Below are 18,424 nucleotides of genomic sequence, written 5' to 3'. Positions count from 1 at the left end.
AAGAAAGGTGAGAGCAAGGATTTTAAATGTTGATGCTTGAAGTCAAATGGCTAATGTTGAATGTTGAAAGAGAGGAATTCTGGAGTAACTGGATGAAGTGGTAGAGAAAGGGTTAAAGGAACAGAGGTAATGAGGTCATCATCATCAAGAAGAAAAGGAGAGTGAAGGCAAAGACAAGGGTTAAATGATGAAAGCTGAAGACGGAAGAATTTGGCGACAGTTCAGGGAAAAGACTGAGTGTTAGTGACGAGTTACTAGATAACTGAGAAAGTACAGCTGATGTGGTGAGAGAAACTGCCAAGAAGGTGTTCGGTGTATGCAAGAGGGCAGGAAGACTTGGTGGTGGAATGAGGAAGTACGGAAAGTGATGGAGGTGTAGAGGTCGAGCTGCAAAAGGATGTGAGCCAGGTTAGAGTGGTTAAGGATAGAGATGGAAGTGAATGGAGTGAGCTGAGAGGTTGTAAGGAATACTATGATGTGCTCAAGATTGAAGAAAATGAGAGAGGAGAACTAATAGCAGAAAGTCAATGAATCTGGAATTTCAGAGGATTATTAGAGGAGGACGTGAGGGCAGCTGTAAAAAGGATGAAGATTGTGCTATAAAAACCCGGAGCAGGAAGTGTTTCTGTTAAAAGCTTCCTCCGTGGCTTTCTGCCCTTTGACAGGATCTCAGTTATTGGCTATAAATCTTCAGATGGATGTTCCAGTCAGCGAGCTGTTTTGGAGTGTTGCTGCTGCTTTTCTTTTACGTTTGTTTTTATTTGTCTTCTGCCAGCCAATCAAATGTTTCTGTGAAAAAAAAAGTGATCCTTCCTCTTCTTTTTCTCCTTCTTGGGTCAGTCTTCTCGTCTCCATCGGTGCATCTTTTGGTTCTTCTGTGTTTAGTCTGTTGTGTCCTTCTCTTCATCCTTAGCAACTTCCATATATCCTTTTCTCCTTGTTATGGAAATACATACTTCTTTGCTTTGGTTCTTATATTACCTGTTCCTTATCTCCTCGTTTATTTAATTCCTTATCTCTGTAACTACTTCTTCCACACTATTTCTTATATCTTTCCCTCGTCATGCCGCCCCTTATGTCCTAATCTTAATCCTTGCCCCTTTTTGTTTTATACACTTTATATCCTTTTCTCCTCGTGTCCTTTTCCCATTTTCCTCCCTCACCCCCTCTTTCCTATTTCTTGCATTCCCTTATGTACTGATCTTCTTACTTGTCCCATTTCTTATTACCTTCCTTATCTTATTTATTTCCACTTTTTACATTTGTTTTCTCCTCCGTTGTCCCTTTGCCTCATTTCTGAAATTTTATTCCCGTATTTTATTTCCTTGTGTCCACATCGACCTCCTTACTTCAACTCCTTCCTTATGCCCTTACAGCCAAACGTATCCCCTTTTATGAACTTATCGCTTTCTGTGTCTTCTTATCTCCTTCCTTATGTCCTTCAATTATTTTTTTCTCCCACCTTATTCACTCCCATAATTCTTAGTTCTTCCATTTTTCATCACATCCTATTTTGTCCTCTGTCTTCTGTTATTATCTTATTCCATCTCAAAATCCCTCCCTGTCTCCTTCTCTTTCCTTTCTCCTCTCGCCTTCTCTCCTGAGTCATCGCTCCTCCCTCTCTCTGTTCCCTCCCCCCTCCTCCCTTTTATCAGAGGAGTGTCTGCATCCTGCCTCAGTGTGTGTTTGTGTGTGTGCTCGGCCTGTAGCATGGCGTCTCTCGGCCTCCTGCTGCTCAGCACTGCTCTGATCCACACCACTCAGGTAAGGACGAGTCCCACCGACGGCACACACACATACAGAGAGAGAGAGAGCATGTTTACATATGTGTCGCATGTGTGTTTATCCAGCCATTCATCTCCACGGTGCTGCATCATCACGGTAACCTGACACTGATGCAAAACAATGTCACTGCTGTTTATCTTCTACCTGTCAGCACACACACACACACACATCTGTATGTGTGCCTGTCTTCTGTTTTCTATTTCATTGATTAGGTATTGATTAACAGGTGAGGGAAATCAGTGCAGAGAAACTGAGATGTTGTGAGGCTGCGGCATCTACGTGAAGATCAAACTGAGTTTTAGATGTTCGGAGAGAACCAGAACCAGGTCAGAACCAGGTCCAGGGTCTGCGTTTGGACCCTCAGATGCATCATTTCACCGTGGGTCCTCTCAAAGATAGCAGGACAATCATGAGTCTATTTTTGTGTGTGGATGTGTGTGTGAGTGAGTGTGTGTGTGTGTGTGTGTGTGTGTGTGTGTGTGTGTGTGTGTGTGTGTGGGTAGCTGCTGTGTCAGGAAGAACATTTCGTTTCAGCTGCTGTCACCATAGCGACAGGAGACGGTTACCCACAGCAACACGGCCGTAGATTACACAGGATACAGCAGGTCTCCTGACACATAATGACTGCTCTGCGTGTGTGTGTGTGTGTGTGTGTGTGCACTGCTGTTCATTATTTGTGAGGGCAGGGTTCGCTTCCCTGAGCATACAGACCTAAATGACTGAGCGATAATAGAGATGAGGTTTATTGTCTCTGAGGGAAAATTTATATTTGGTCTCACGGCGCTGTGACAATAAAGTTATGTAATCTTTATTCAGTATGTGCACAACAACACAACTGCACCTGTACTGCACACAGTGCTCACTTTGTTACCGAGGTTTAGACACTGACATCATCATCCTGGACTTTAATTTTTAAACATGTTTCAAAGACTCACCGACAGATCCTGGCGTGGCGGTCTGTAGGTGATAAGCAGCTGTGTGCTGTCACCCGGGGGGAGTGTAAAACATGTACGGAACAGCTTACAACATGGGCTGCTCTTGTTCATGTCCTTGCTTTTGGTGCTTCTTCAGCTTAGAGAACAAATGTTGTTTACAAAGAACATCCTGAGCAAACCGTCAGTTCTCTGCTTTTACCTGCCCTTTTTCAATCTGACCTTTTCATGCTTATGATAAAGTGCTGCCATTCTCTTTACTGGTCTAGTCCAACAGCGTTCGACCTGTGCATAATGTCATGCGCTGTTAACTTTTGTGGGACTTATGGTCCCATTATGGTGTCCATTTACATACCTGTTTGGCTGCACAGACATATAGGTTGTGGGAATTCAACCAGCACGTTGATCGACATCAGTAACGTTATAGATACGTAGCTTCTATCTAACGACTACAGGGTAACGACTGAAAACAACACATACTGCTTAACCTTACTTCTGCTGAGACCCCTCACTTCCAGATAAATATGAGGGTTGTGATAATAAAGCTTGATTTTGTGTAAAAATGTTAAAGAGTGGCTTATTTTGCCCATCTCCAGCATGAGACATCTGCATGATTCAGTCCAAATTAATTCTTTTTGAACCTTTTACTGGGTCTTTATGCTGCCCATTAGTTCATCCTGTCTGACACAAGATCTTTTCGCTCCTCTCCCATTAAAAGCTTCTTCCTTCTTACTGTAGCGCCACAGAAATATGAAAAATATGATGATTCTTTCAGAGCTCAGGTTTCTTGGTTGCTTCACTTCCATGAGGAACAAAGTGACTTTCACAGTCATGATGAGTACCACAGACAGAGCATAACTCTGAAACAGATGCATCTCATTAGAAATATGACTTTCTTTTTAAGGGTCGCGTGATCAGGTATCCAGGCGACCGAGAAACCTGAGCGCTGAAAAAACATCTAATACTATTTTAACCCAAACCATGATCTTTGTAATTCTAACCAGGCAAAGCTAACAAACCAGCAGGTCAGAATAAAAATAAACAGCAAATAAAAATGCGACCTCGGTCGGCTCACAGAGACGGTGTATTTTCATTGGATCATTGGATTGTGGGAACTATAGACTCTCCTGGCGCCCCTGCAGCCACCTAACATGGAATTATTTTGCTCTTTAACTTTGGAAGAACTTCACTGTTCTTTATAATCACGTTTCACCCATAGATGATTGTGGATTCAGGGTCTGAAAGATGGATGCATGCATGCATTCTTTCCAATAGCCAGCAGGGGGAGACTCTTCAGGTCTCAAACCCCAGACTGGTTGTATTAAGTATATGTGAAATTGGACCTTTGCTTCTTTGGTTTGTGACCTCAGTAAACATTGTCCTTGTGCGTTTATGAGCTCAGTTAAGGCTTATTTATTGGTGTCAAATGGGAGGATAAAGCAGGGTGTAATTTGGACACCTGCCTCGTCTTTGGGAAGTTACGATGCTATGAGCTATCATCTTATGAAAATGGAATATCTGAGCAGAATCCATAACACATCTGCTGGACCTGTCCAGACTGCTCAGTTCAGTCTGGAAAACGGTGAAAGATCATGATATGATGTGAAAATGTGGACATTTTGGCTTAATATGACTAAATTCTCCCTCCGTGCTGCACAGAAAGCAAAGAAAAGCTCTTTTTTAGGTTTTTATGCTGATGTTTTAATCTCCCAGAGCGCCGTGTCAGAGCTGCTCTAACGTTTGCAGAAAATACTGGATCCCACAGTGAGTCAGAGAGTTATTCTCCTCAGAGGGCTCATTACCTCCTCCTCCTTCATCTCTTCATCACGCCGCTGTCTCACCATCGCACAGAGCCACAGATACAACCCTCCTCCTCTCCGGAATAAGCTGCTCTGCTGCAGGCGGAGACATATTATCATCGTAAATCAGTGTTAGTTCGAGAACTCTGACACATCTCGGCTGGAAATTACAGCTGCTGCAGCAGGATGAACCCGGATCTGTCTGCTGCGATCGCCTGGCATGGAAGATTTAATCATCTCACAGTCAAAGCGACAGCTTCTTTCATGTGAAAGAAGCTGTTGAAGCATTTTTCTCTCATGCTTCCATTAATCCTGAGCAAAGATTGCTCGCAGCCTATTCAGACTCTTCATACTGAGGAGCAGTTTTAGGTACTTTACCCATGAGTCACTCTATATCAGCGCAGATGCACTGATGTGTAACTGTCACTTAAGCATTAAACGTCACATCTGCCAACATAACTGTCTCCCAATGACGAGGATTAGCACATTTCATTCAGACACTTATGACAGAAAGAATTGCTGCCTAGATTTAAGCAGAAGAGTTTAATTAGAGGTGATCGTTTAGCTCATCATTCTCTGAAAATAAGAGATGCACAGGAACTGGGAAGTGAAAAGTAAATATCCCCTTGGAGCCTAGAGGTTGATGCCAGGGGTGGAGGAGTGGAAACACCAGGTGGTGCTGCAGAATATATCGCCAAATTTGGATGGCGTGTTCAGTACAAGCATGTTTGTGTGAGATGTAGCACAGATGTTTTTTAAAAATAGTAGATTTAAAGAATGTTTTATTTCTTAATAAATGGTGGATATTTGTATGAAGCATGGTTAAAATTTGAAATAATGAAGTCAGAGCATGAAAAATGATCCCTGTGAGCCAAAGGCTCAGACTCCAGACTGCTCTAAATGCGCTGCCTTTTCCCCAGATGACACCACTGATATGGGATATCTCTAATATAGCTGTCTCCGACACAGCTCTGGCTATGAGCACAGATGTTTGGGAGGGGCAGCCAATCAGAAGAAAACTGGATAAAAGCACAGGAGAAATGAACTAAAACCAATATAAGATGAATGGTGATTATGGTGGCAAAGCTACTGTAATTGAGTATGAGAAGAAAAATATGGAGCTGTGAATCTGCAGGCTAGGTTCACCGTTATTACCACAAAGCCTTATTTATTATTAGCATAATTAGTTGAAAGCAGCTCAAAGAGCTTTTCACAGCAACGTGTGGTGGTGAGATCCATCTCAGTTGCACATCTAAGTGGTAACTGGAGTATTAATTGCGATGTGAATACTAAATAGAAGAACAATAATTTCTCAGTGCAATCATACAGCCAGCACTGCTGCTGAGTCACCGTAAGTGCAGCTCACTGATTAATATCACCGTGGTCTGAGAGTCTGATATAAATGCGATCACCCCGAGGCCTCAGACAGCTCATCGATAACCCTCTCGGCTGTCTTTCATCACTGCATCAGTCCTCCTCGGTCTCACACTCACTCACTTAGGAACAGAAACTGCTGCGTCACATCTGTTCTCACACCTTTCCTTCCTTCTGTGAACATTTCCACACTTTGTGGAGAGGGAAAGTTAGCTTTCTATCATCCGCTCATTGGTTAAATCAAGATGAAAGGGAATTATTCTCTCTTAAGTAAGAATCTCATTGAAAGCAAATCAACCACAGGGAAATCGAACTCCTGACCTTCAGCACTAATGAATATTGAGTTAACTAACCGATTAACACTTTAAGGAGACTGCTTCAAAGATTTATAATGTTGACATCCAGGCACATGGAGAGAAGTCAGTTCACAACACAAGGACATGATTACATGTATACATGCATATTTTTTGTGGCTCTCTGATCACAGCTAGTTCATATCAGTGGTGCTACATCAAAGGAAAAGCTCTGTTTGCAATAACCTGATCAATATTTCTTGCTTTGTAAGACACAATCTGAAAGGACCGTAACCATGGAAACAACATCAAGATCTGTACGTCCTTGGTGCAGTTTTGCAGGGGACACAACGCTAATGTTTCAACCTCGTTTGCTTGGTGGGTGCTGCACGGATCAATATCGGGCACTCTGTTTTTCAGCTTCCACGTGCTCTGTATGCCGATGATGTTGACATGTTCACATATGGAGGAAAGAAGCTGAGCAATTAGCTGTTAATCTGCCACATATAATGGACAAAGTTTCAAATTAGCTCAAGTGAAAGTCAAGTATTTATGTTGGTGGTGATTATTTCATACCTTATTTAATATCGTATCTACCTGCTCAGTTACTGGAAAGGGAAATTAGCTAGTCGCTAAATCTGACAGAAGGCATCTGTTCTTTCATGAGATGGATTTTATTTTTAATCCCTGAGAATAAAAATTTAAGCTTATCTAAGCTGTAACTTCTGGTCTGTCTCCCTCAGTCTCTACCTGCAGCTCGTGCTGGGGGCCACGGCCTGGATGTGTCAGTGGGTGGAGTCAGACGCCAGCGCAGAGACCTCCCTAACATGCTGCCTTATGAAGATCAGATGATGTCATATCCTGCCATGCAGGGAGGAGGCAGGGCCAATGACCTGTACTACCAATCAGATGACTGGAGGGGGAGGGGCTTGGACCAAGCACTGCAGCGATTGGTGGAGAGAGACCAGAGGAAGGAGCAGGAAGAGGAGCAGCGAGCGGGTTAGGAAACTTTAATCCTTTCTTTTATGTTTTTCTTGAGATTTTCATTTTCAGGGAAACTTTGTTTACTTTTTTTAGTGTTTTACATATGAACAAAAATTCTGACTTTGTTCTAGAAATGTTCATTAATTTATTGGTAAAAAAACAATATTTTGTCTTTGTTTCCTCACATCACTTCAATTATTTCCATTGTAAACGTTTCTCCGTATCAGTTTATCATCAGTATACTGATTTAGGCAAAATGAAAACCAACTTCTAAGTACACCAATCAAATATGTCCACAGCCTACCTGGCAGCTCTGCTCCGCCTACTGAGCGAGGCAGAGAGCGCAGGACTGGTCGGTCCGGGTGACGTGGAAGTGGTCGAGGAGGAGGAGGATGAGGAGGATGATCAGGGCCCCACAAGGGACTTCCAGGGCCCTGCTCCTGCAGACTACGATGAGACTGGAAGGGGGATGAGCATGGGGAGGCCCCGGGCCGCCTGGTGGGGCCTTGTGGAGCCCCAGCTTGCTCAGGCCCTGCTTGACAGGTAAATTTTAGTTTCATGCTGAGAATCTGTAGGAGACAGAAAAAGTAATCAATAATAATAAAGCATGATTTTCTCAGGATGGATCCCCGGCTCGCTCAGACGCTGCTGGAAAGAGCGAAACAGGAGAGACGTCAGCAGGCTGGACGAGTCGCATCAGGACTGAGCCGAGACCAGGAAACCCTGAGGTGAGCTCACCAATCTGTTAATGGATAAACGATGGATCAGTCCGCTCCACCTGCAGCTCTACAGAGTTCTTTTTTAAAAATCAGTCCACTGTAACTGTGAGCTTAATTATTAAATGAAAGTACTTTGAAAAGAAAGTTAAGAAATGGAGAGAAAGAATCAGAATATATTAAAACAATGTGAACAAAGTTTTAATTTAGCATGACTAATTACAGAATGAATTAGTTTTCTCTGAATGAAAGTTTTCCACCCTAAAATATTGAAATGTTTAGATTATTTTTAAGAGACATCTATATTTGTGTCCTCCTCTATTCACATATTAACACTTATTGAGAACATCCAAAGGTTTACAGGGAAACAGGGTTTCAAAGTGCTTTACAGAGACATTAAAAATCCAAAACAAATAAAAAGCATGATTTAAGATGGGAAAAAAAGAAAGAAAGGAACAGTAGATAAAATCAGTAGTTAAAATGTAACTTTTGAAATTTAAGTTTAAAAGTAAAACAGTGCTTTACAGGATTTGGTGCTTTAGTCAAATGCAGCTGAGAACAGGTGAGTCTTCAACCTGGATTTAAATAAACTGAGTGTTTCAGCTGATCTGAGGCTTTCTGGGAGTTTGTTCCAGATATAAGGAGCATAAAAGCTGAATGCAGCTTCTCCGTGTCTGGTTCTGACTCTGGGAACTGATAAAAGACCGGATCCAGATGACCTGAGGGATCTGGATGGTTCATACTGGGTCAGGAGGTCACTGATGTATTTTGGTCCTAAACCATTCAGAGCTTTATAGACCAGCATCAGAACTTTAAAGTCTATCCTCTGACGGACAGGCAGCCAGTGTAAAGACCTCAGAGCTGGACTGATGTGGTCCACTTTTTTGGTCTTAGTGAGGACTCGAGCAGCAGAGTTCTGAATGAGCTGTAGTTGTCTGACTGATTTTTTAGGTAGACCTGTAAAGATGCTGTTACAGTAATCAAGCCTACTAAAGATGAATGCATGGACTAGTTTTTCCAGGTCCTGTTGAGACATCAGATCTTTTATCCTTGAAATATTCTTGAGGTTATAGTAAGCTGACTTTGTTATTGTCTTAATGTGTTTTTCTAAGTTTAGGTCTGCATCCATCACTACACCCACATTTCTCTCCTGGTTTGTGGTTTTTAGGTGTATAGATTGAAGTTCTCTGGTGACCTGTAATCGTTTTTCTTTGGCACCAAAGACTATTACTTCAGTTTGTTTTTGTTTAGCTGGAGAAAATTGTGGCACAACCAGTCCTCAGTGCATTTACCAAGAGCCTGTACAGGGCCTCGGTCTCCTGGTGACATTGTGATATATATTTGTGTGTCATCTGCATAGCTATGATAGTTTATTTTGTTGTTCTTTATAATCTGTGCCAGTGGGAGCATGTAAATGTTAAACAGAAGGGGTCCCAAGATGGAACCTTGGGGAACTCCACATGTGATCCTTGTCTGCTCAGATGTGAAGTTACCTATTGATACAAAGTATTTCCTGTTTTCTAAGTATGTTTTGAACCAGTTTAGATTGGTCCTAAACTGCACTGCTCTCTAAAAGACACACTTTGAAAACTAACTTAAAACATGATGCACGTAGCGCTGAATTATGTTAATCTCTATGATATTTAGTAGATATTGTTTATTTTTATTTTTAGTACATCAGGGATCTGACTGTGACAATCCAGAGGATGTATTTCGTGTTTTTCAATCTTTTTTTTTTTTTTGACACACGTCAAGGCAAAAAGCAAAAAAATCTAAAGGCACGCTTTGACTTCCCTGAAGACCATTTGGGAACTAATATCAGAAATGTTATTATTAATTATGTGTCTTCATTTGACTTGTTTCAGTTTTATACTTATTAGAAAATGTAAAACTGAACTTAATGATCCAATGATGTGCCCACAGCTGCTGAACCACCGGCTCTTTATTTTATGATGTAAATTAATAGTATGATTTATTAATACATTGCTTACTTATTTTGTTTAATAATATTATCAATAATAATAATAATAAATTCAAGATGGCCATGTATTCCCTCCTTAGGCGGATGGTTGCTGGGATACTCTCCAGCATCGGTCCTAACGGTGCCTCGGTCGCCTCCTCTGGTCGCAGAGCGAAGAGGGACCTGTCAGCGAAAGCACCTGAGCCTGTTAGCTCCGCCCACAGAAGAACCCGCCGTTCTCTTGACGATCTGGCTCCCCCTTCACCTAGCAACGACCCTCCCCTCCTCAGGGTGAAGAGGCTGGAGGATTACGACGGAGAGGAGCAAGGAGAGAAGCTGCACCCCCAGGTGGTCGGGCTGCAGAGGATGAAACGCATCGACACTACGTCAACAGGTGACGCAGAGGAACTGAATCATGGGAGTCGTAGGCGCCGGAGGAGAGCTGCTCTGAACTACGACCCACAAATATTGGTTGATCAGATTCTGGAGTACATGAGGGAGTGAGGAGTAGAGAAAAGAGTATACGTTGTCATTCAGGTTTTTATTTGTGCATCTTTTTCATTTGTTCCTGCTGCTTTCGTGAACATTTATCAAGTTGTTTGTTGTAAAAATGAGGAGAAATGTCAAACAGATGGAAAAGGATAAAACGGTTCTGTTTGTGCGACTCTTTAAAACACTACATTTCCCATGAGCCTCAGCAGGCATTGTTCCAGCACATTCAATGAACCAAAATCTAAAAATTCACCGGAATCAAATTTGTGAAAAGAAACTTCTTTCCCAAGCTCTCCGATTGGCTGATAATCTACTGCAATGGTCTCTGGGGCTTGTAGTTAGACTCTTCATTACTGTAATGTGGTTACATTGTTACAGGTTCGCCATTAAATCGAGCTTCTTTCCTTCAAAAAAGATGGAGAGATGGTGGAAAGTGGTAATAACCTTGGCAATGGCTCATCAGCTGTGTGATCAATACGTTCTCGTTGTGTTCCTGTACTTCAGCTTGTGATGATTCGTCTGTCTGTGGTGAAATTTTGATTCATGTCACACTCAGAAATAAAGTCGGTAAAGTCGACCTTCACTGCCGCCTGCTGTCTGTTTTTGTCCCCACCAAAGACGGACGTATCCTGTGGTTGTCGAAAGGGAGAACAGTGTAGGACCTGTAATTTTTCTAATGGCCAGCAGGGGGAGACTCATCTGCTTGCAAAACAGTCCGGTTGTGTTGAGGTCTATGGGAAAATTACCCTACATCTTCTTTAAACTTTAACCTCACTATTCAGTCGTCTGGTGAGTTTATAGGTTGAGGTGGCAGTTTCAGATCTTATTCGATAAAAAAAAAAAAATCTTGTTTCTTTAATCAATTATGGGTCACATTGGTGTGAAAAAATGACACTTTTACACAGTCTTCACACCCCAAGTACTCTGAATTTAAGTTAATAAATATGAAACAATCATTCTGACTTAACTGTTTGAAATATATACACAAAACAGTTTGGCTATAATATCATTAAAAGAAACAGCACATCTTTTTGATTATTCTGTTTCAGGTAAGTAAATTAACTAGGTTAAGTCTTTCCCAACTTTGTTCATCAAACCTTTGGAGGTCCAGATCACATAATTTTCAACTTCCCATTTCTGGGAAAAGTCAAATCCAGGGTACAGAAATAACTCATTCCACTTAACAGCTTTGTTACATTTTAATAAAACATTGAAACAGAAAAACTTTTGAATCATTCCAAAAAACTGTTTTCCAACTGTTTTTACATGTCTGGTCTATGGAAAAGAAAAAAAGTTAAACTGAATCTAATAAAGACACAGCATAATCTCATTAACAACAAAAACATCTTAAACACAGAAGGGAACACATTTATTCATGTACCTTACAGGTCAAAGGTCATGCTGACAGCAAACACTAATGCTCTCCATCAGTTTTATCTCTGTGGTTAGCTGAGCTTAGCACAAGGAACCGCGCTGCATCTGAAATCCCATACCCAACTCTAACCTACTCCCATACACAGACTCAGTATGTGTGACAGTATGTCATTCACATGTGTGTTTATGCCTACCAAAGTGAACTCTTACAGGTTTATATACACACTCGTGTGCATGAATGTCATGGTAATTTGGGGCTTTTATTTATTTCTTTAAGCTGCTCTTTTTGCAGGGTGGGATGATTGTCCAGCATACATCTTTAAAGATTAAAGAAAATGTTCTTAATTCAAAAAGTATAGATACAGGCTCAAATAGTAACAAACACTTAAAAGATTTTATATAATCTTTATCAACCTACTAAAAGAAACTTGAGAAGCCGTAGTCAAGGATGTTACAATGTTCAGGAACAACCCAAGAGCCTCAAGCCTGCCATGGACTAGAAACTGGTACACCAACATCACTGTCCACAGTGGAGTAAGTTTTACATTGCCGTGGACTGAGAGGCTACCTACCAAGAAAGAAACCCCCACCCAAAATCAACACCTTCAAGCTCCTTTGAAAGTTGCTGCTGATCAAACAGACAAATTTTATGGTCAGATGACACAAAGATTGAGCTATATGGCAACAATGATAAGGGATATATGTCTGGAGGACTAATAGTGAGGCTTTCAAACCTAAGAACACTGTACCACCTGTGCTCTGGGGCTGTTTTGCTGCCAGTGGTACTAGAATAATGAAGAATTGCCATTTCAAAATGATTGACTTGGACACAACTGGACATTCTAGCAAACACACAACAAAACTGGCTTTGGGATGGATAAAGCAGACTAACATTAAGGTCCTAACCAATATATATGAACGACTGGTCAACTATGAGCCTGTATGACTCTGTAGATTAGGGAAAAACAATAAATAAATTCAAACTTATGTTTTAACAGTCATTAAAGACGTATGCTGTATGATCATTTGATGAAACGAACATTTCAAAGAAATTATTACAGATGAGCGTATATAAACTTCTGACCTCGACTGCTCATTTACATTGAGACTGAAGGGTTATTGCACAAGTTGTTGGTTAGTAAATAATTTAGATTTTATCCTAATGAATAGATGATTTCAGATGCAGCGCTTAAGCGTGTTAGCTAGAAAGGGAATCAAAGAGGTTTAGTTGACTAAAGAAGCTAGCTAGACATGAAGGGTAATGTATACTAACAATCCATCTAGTACTATTAATCCTGTAGGAGCACTTTATTCATTTAAACACCTTAAGCTAACACAAATCTAAATGAACTCGTAGCTAACTCAAAGCAAGCTAACCTAGCTAAAAATCAGGCTGGAAGCATAGGCTTATATCATAAAGCTAATGGTAACTTCATTCTGACTCCTAATGACAAACTGTTAGATAATATGATATACAATGTAAATAAGACATTTATTCATGCTGAATACATTAGTGGTAGAAGCTATTGCTATCTAGGACACATTTAAGATAAATCTGGCTATGCTAGCCAACAGTCTCCCTTGCTTCTAGTGCTTGTGCTAAGCTAGGTTAACCACTTTGATTAAAACAATGTTTTACTTAATAAATGCTGAAAAATGACATAAGATGATTTTATACAACATAGGACCACTGATCTTCAGACCTAACATATTGTCACAGCAGCCCTCTCCTTTTATTCTTTAACCTTTTTAAAACCTTTTCAGACCTAAATCCATCAAAGTCACCTGCTGTCACTTTTACATTTAAGTGGGTCTATTTAGCTCATTCCCATCTCCATATTTTCAAACGGTACTCCACACAAGTCCCTAAAGGTTGAGCTAAGAGAAAAATGAGTACTCTAAATAGTACAGCGAATACGCTTGGCTCATGCACACAGATTTGTGGCACTGATTTGCAAAGGACTTCATTCTTCAGCGAACAAAACATGGACACTTAACTACCAAGCAAGACCAAATTTAAGGGTAGAATAATACTGTCTAACAATTGTGCTTCTCATCAGTGCTGGGCCACACGTTCATCTTGAAATCTGCGGGGAAGTCACAGGGATTACCTTTACAACATCATGTTTAACATGAATATTCAACACCGTTAGTTAGTTAATGTAGCTTAAAAGTCAAACAAAAAGCAACAGTATAACAAGTTTCATATTAACATAAAGCCAGTCTAAATGGAAAGACAGTGGCGTGGATACAGTTTCACCCCAAAATATCAGATTTAACATATCAACACTAGGCTGTTAACTGGAGTTTTAACTTTTAACTACAAAGCAGATTTTCTTTCTTTCTTCTACAACTTTTGTAAATTTTAAAAGCTGCAGAAACAGTTACTAAACTGTCTTAAACATAAGGCTTGATGGACCATAAGATAAAGCTGATACTAAGCTAAAAGGATGGCTTGACAGAACAGGAAGTCAGTAGAGAAATCTAAGACTTTCCTTCAATTTGCTGACTTAAGTTTTTTCTACAAAATATCCCAAATATATTTTAATTTAATGCGTGGGACGAATTTGTTTCTGCTTTAAAGTTGTCCTGATTGATTGCCACACTGTGTAGAAATGTTACTATGTAGTAATCTATTAACTGTGCTCATCCAGTACCAACACTTCATTTTGCTCCCAGTGGTTAGTTTAAAAAAAAATAAATAAAAAATCACCTGCAACTCAAACGACCTGTGCTGACGGCATCTATTGGAGGTGGGTCCAGCCTGCTGACACAGGTGTTATGACAGTATCACTAATGTGAGAGTGAAGATAAAAACTGGAGGTCTAAAAGGGGCTTAGTTGTCCTTTGATTTACTCCATCTCGCTCGTTTTCTCACCATTTTTCTTCAACTGAACAGCGACCGAATGTCCCGAACACCGACCTCACCACCGCAGAGCCTCTTTCCTCCTGTTGTTACATTCCTCTGTTCAACACTAAACAACTCCTCCTGGAAACATCATGCAGCAATGAACGATTGCAGCTGAAGGAGACAGTCGTGCCATGAAATGCAGAAACAGATGATGATGATGATGGAGGATGAAGAGGTCGGGCGGAGTTGAAGAAATGAAGACCGAACATCCCTAAGAGAGAGTAAAAAGAAATAAATATCTGAGGCTTTAAAGACAGAAGACTAGTAAAACATAAAGAAGATACTCACCTGCTGATTCATGCTGTCATCAGCAGACCTGTGGTCACTGCAGCAATGAAAAAAAGAGTCTTAGTATGAAACTGTGAAGTTAACTCGTCAGATGAGTTTACCCCCTTACCCCCACACTCACATTCCTGGGTATCTGGTGGAAGTAGGGCGTCCTGTCTGTTGGCGAGGACGAAGGCCAGTGTGGCCAAGATGGCATAATCAAGAACTCCCAGGATGGCCAGAATGTAGGCCCAGTGAACTGAGCAGTTACCTGGAGAGAAGCTGCCCACCTGGAGACAGATTCACGATTAAGGACATCAGTGTGATAAAACACCCAGAAGCAAAACGATCAATCAGAATCCTCACCGAGTCTCCGCACAGAGCTTTCATCTCCTGACTCTCCCATGAGTCAGGAAACAGAAGACACGCCAACGCCAGACAGAAACCTGCAGAGACAAGAAAATACTGAAAAGCTGACCTCTACAGGCAGAGAGAAGAACTACAGAAACACTGTCCTCTAAAATAAAACTAGTGTCTGACCAAGCAGCAACCTCCAGCCTGGTGAATCAAGCCAAATGCAAAAATAACCATGAGCTGCAGTTCTGCTCTCTTCTAGCTGCAGAAAAACCACCACGGCAGTGACCAAAGTGTTAATGTTTGGGATTCAATGACCCATCAACATGACTAACCTGCAGTCAGCTGCAGCCAGGCGCAGATCTTGTAAACCGTTGCGGCGCTGCAGAACCTGAAGAGACAGAGACAGAGGACGCTGGTCCACACCGCCAACAGAGACACTCCCACCAACACCGCCACCGACTGCAAGGACGGCAGTGGAGACAGAGTGGACAGACCACCGTGACAGTCTGGGACCGGCCAGTCTGACTCCATGCACACCTGACAACACACAGGGATACATGAACACACATGTCATACACGTGTTCATTCAAGTGATCAGGTAAGCTATTTGATAATCCATCTGTGTGCAGGTGTAACGTGTACATCCAAATACAGAAACCCCTAAAAGATCCAGCTGTGGATTGGACAGGCACCGTTTCTCACCTCAAACAGTCCCAGTGTGCCGCTGGGTGGCTCTGGTCCCGCCTGCTGTGGGCGAACGTCTGTGGTGCAGATCCAGGACGGCTGCACCAGGATAACCACCTGGATGATGGCAAAGCAGAGAGTGCAGACGGCCCAGAGGACGCCAACGGCCCGGGCGCTCCGCACAAACTCAGTCTGGTACAGGCGGGAAAGGTCGGCAAGGCTGGGAGACACCAACATCACTGAGAAAGAGACACGTTTGACCATGACGAGAAAAATGTCTGTAGACTTTCTTAAACAACCTGCAGATTCTTTTACTTTCCTAATCCTTCCAAGGCGCTTCGTGCCAGCTCTGCTACCCTGAAACCTGGAATTTTTACCGTGGCAGGACGGTTGCATGGTAAAAAGTACGAAGTCTGTGTGATGTTAGATTATGCCAACGCGAAAAGACCTGTGAATCGTATTTATATTGTGAGGTGAAGACGTCCAATAGATCCTAAAGACTGACAATCAAGCAGAGACCAATGTGAAGACAAAACTAATACAAACTGAACTACGTTAGACCTTCGATTACTTTAAAAGGCTTATAATCAGATTTTATTACAGCATCGTACTCGCCACTGGTTCCTTCACCCTAGGTTCAAAACATATCAGCAGATTATAGCACAAAATGGAAAATGCTCTATTAAAAAAACCTGCATCCTTTCATAAATGATAGTCCGGTGTATTATCTGCTAAAGGCGGCAGCAGGGAGGAAGTCTTAACATAACATCCTCCACTCCAGTCACTGTACCTGCACAACGTGAATGAGAGGTGGATACAGGTGTAGCGGCAGGAGCTCTACCTGAGATTTTCGGCTGTGCAGGCTCAGGGAACAGCTATGATTGGCACATGTAGGCACGTGGTCAGGTGCTGATTACGGGAGCGCGTGCATTTATGGGAAGCCAAAATCGTGTTCGAGATTTAAAATTCGATTAATCGTGAAGCCCTAGATGCACAGACGGAGCATCAGTGAATCGCAGAGGCACAGGGGGAGTCTCGCTCTGCATCATCGCTCTGCAACAATGAGCGCAGACACCGACGCTCAGGACAGCCTGCAGAGAAATTCTGCAAGGACCATGTGGGAAAAACCGGGGTTGATACCGAGAACACGAAAAGCTGCAGAATCAAAGCGACCGACAGCCAATCAGCGGCCGATAAACATCAGATCACCTACAGACCAACGTCACATCATCACCCCGTGATTTACCGAGCACAGAAACGGCACGAGCCGCAGCCGTATTCATCCGGTAAAAAGAGAAAAACGGCATCAACCAACCTGCAGCGTGAGGAGCTCCACCTGTCTGTCTGTGCACCTGTCTGTCTGCGGGATGAGCTCCACCTGTCTGTCTGCCGGATGAGAGGATGCTGCAGCAGCAGGGAGGGGGCGGGCTCCTCTACATCCCCGGATGTGGAGCTTCCGCTGTAAACAATAATCTGCTGATCAATAAGCGGACGGAGAAACACGAACAACAGACGAGCCTCCACACTCCACACTCGGTCGTTTGTAATGAGCTGCGCCTCCTACAGGAGGACTGAGGAGCTGCAAGAGGACTGAACGTTCACTTTGATTCATCTCGCATCTCTCACCAATTTACAACAAGAGGGGGGGAAAGATGTGAGCAGCAAATGGCTCATTTTACCTTCTTTATGCGTCTGTTAATTTGCACCAATGCATTCTATTCTGTAAAGGTGCATGACTGAATGCAAAGGTCATTCCTCTGTACTACTTAAAAGAAGTACGCAGCGGCAATAACATCCCTGACTTGACTCTGGTCGTGTTAAGGAGCCGGAAGTGACCATATCTGAATGAGAGGGAGGAGAGGGTGTGTTTAGCAATTTCCCATGAATGCATCTCTCACGTCTGCTAATCTGAAATAAAATACAGGCATGTCATCTCACTCATATAGACTTCTTGGCTGGTCTCTGCCTCACAGCAAAAGATGTCATTTGACAGATAATTTGTAATTCAGTTGCTTCAAACAGGGAAGAGAGGTCTAAATCACTGACCTCATTTAGCAGAGGTGAGCCCTGGCATAAATGAAGTGACCGTATTAGTAACCTTAGTGTGCTTTGTAGTGCAGGGCAACATCAGAGGGTGAACCCCAATGATCAGTCGATCATGTGAACAAGACGTTGTGAGATGGAAGAACTCATTTTGAACAGTAAGAGAACCTCCATCTGAACCAGGCTCTGGGAGGTGCAGGCATCGGCTGAGATGGTTGGAGGTGAGAGGAAAGAGAGAGGACAAACTACAGGACAGAGGACATGTTTTAATAATGTATAAACAGCTCATAGCAGCGTAGCTCCTCTCTAACTATGAGCTTTGTAGAAAGAAACATTTTAAACCTAATCTTACAAGTAGAGAGAAGCTGGAAAACTGGGAGCTGGTTCCACAGAAGAGGAGCCTGAAAGCTAAAGGCTCTGCCTCCCATTCTACTTTAAATACTCCACAAGTAA

General features: G+C 42.2%; 2 protein-coding genes across 3 annotated transcripts; one reads left to right on the top strand and one right to left on the bottom strand.

The window, feature by feature from the left end:
- The first annotated feature begins 1,640 nt into the window (after window positions 1-1,640).
- pcsk1nl (proprotein convertase subtilisin/kexin type 1 inhibitor, like) lies at window positions 1,641-10,918 on the top strand. The gene is made up of 5 exons (XM_040022655.1): window positions 1,641-1,764; window positions 6,927-7,182; window positions 7,467-7,710; window positions 7,788-7,895; window positions 9,945-10,918. The coding sequence occupies exons 1-5, from the start codon at window positions 1,711-1,713 to the stop codon at window positions 10,345-10,347; spliced, it is 1,065 nt and encodes a 354-aa protein (XP_039878589.1). The 5' UTR covers window positions 1,641-1,710; the 3' UTR covers window positions 10,348-10,918.
- Window positions 10,919-11,235: 317 nt separating this feature from the next.
- Window positions 11,236-17,448, bottom strand: lhfpl4b (LHFPL tetraspan subfamily member 4b). 2 transcript variants are annotated; one of them, XR_005694623.1, is made up of 8 exons: window positions 17,244-17,448; window positions 15,947-16,167; window positions 15,577-15,781; window positions 15,254-15,333; window positions 15,030-15,177; window positions 14,909-14,945; window positions 14,423-14,831; window positions 11,236-13,796 (listed from the first exon to the last, which is right to left on the bottom strand). XR_005694623.1 is itself a non-coding variant. In XM_040022657.1 (7 exons), the coding sequence occupies exons 2-6, from the start codon at window positions 16,163-16,165 to the stop codon at window positions 14,917-14,919; spliced, it is 681 nt and encodes a 226-aa protein (XP_039878591.1). In that variant the 5' UTR covers window positions 16,166-16,167; window positions 17,244-17,448; the 3' UTR covers window positions 11,236-14,831; window positions 14,909-14,916. The 2 variants fall into 2 exon arrangements, 1 of the variants encoding a protein (XP_039878591.1); XM_040022657.1 differs by having other exon boundaries at window positions 11,236-14,831.
- Window positions 17,449-18,424: the final 976 nt, after the last annotated feature.

The sequence above is a fragment of the Simochromis diagramma genome, unplaced genomic scaffold, assembly GCF_900408965.1.
Source record: "Simochromis diagramma unplaced genomic scaffold, fSimDia1.1 OVJJ01000308.1, whole genome shotgun sequence".
Classification (NCBI taxonomy): Eukaryota; Metazoa; Chordata; class Actinopteri; order Cichliformes; family Cichlidae; genus Simochromis; species Simochromis diagramma.
This window is presented reverse-complemented; position numbering and strand designations above follow the sequence as displayed.

Excerpts from the sequence above, each read along its gene's own strand:
- lhfpl4b (XM_040022657.1), bottom strand. The coding sequence starts at position 16,165 with ATGTTGGTGTCTCCCAGCCTTGCCGACCTTTCCCGCCTGTACCAGACT. Across the intron at positions 15,782-15,946 it reads GCACACTGGGACTGTTTGAG|GTGTGCATGGAGTCAGACTG; the intron begins GTGAGAAACGGT and ends GTGTGTTGTCAG. Across the intron at positions 14,946-15,029 it reads TCCACCAGATACCCAGGAAT|TGACCACAGGTCTGCTGATG; the intron begins GTGAGTGTGGGG and ends TCATTGCTGCAG.
- pcsk1nl (XM_040022655.1), top strand. The coding sequence starts at position 1,711 with ATGGCGTCTCTCGGCCTCCTGCTGCTCAGCACTGCTCTGATCCACACC. Across the intron at positions 1,765-6,926 it reads CTCTGATCCACACCACTCAG|TCTCTACCTGCAGCTCGTGC; the intron begins GTAAGGACGAGT and ends TGTCTCCCTCAG. Across the intron at positions 7,711-7,787 it reads GCTCAGGCCCTGCTTGACAG|GATGGATCCCCGGCTCGCTC; the intron begins GTAAATTTTAGT and ends TGATTTTCTCAG.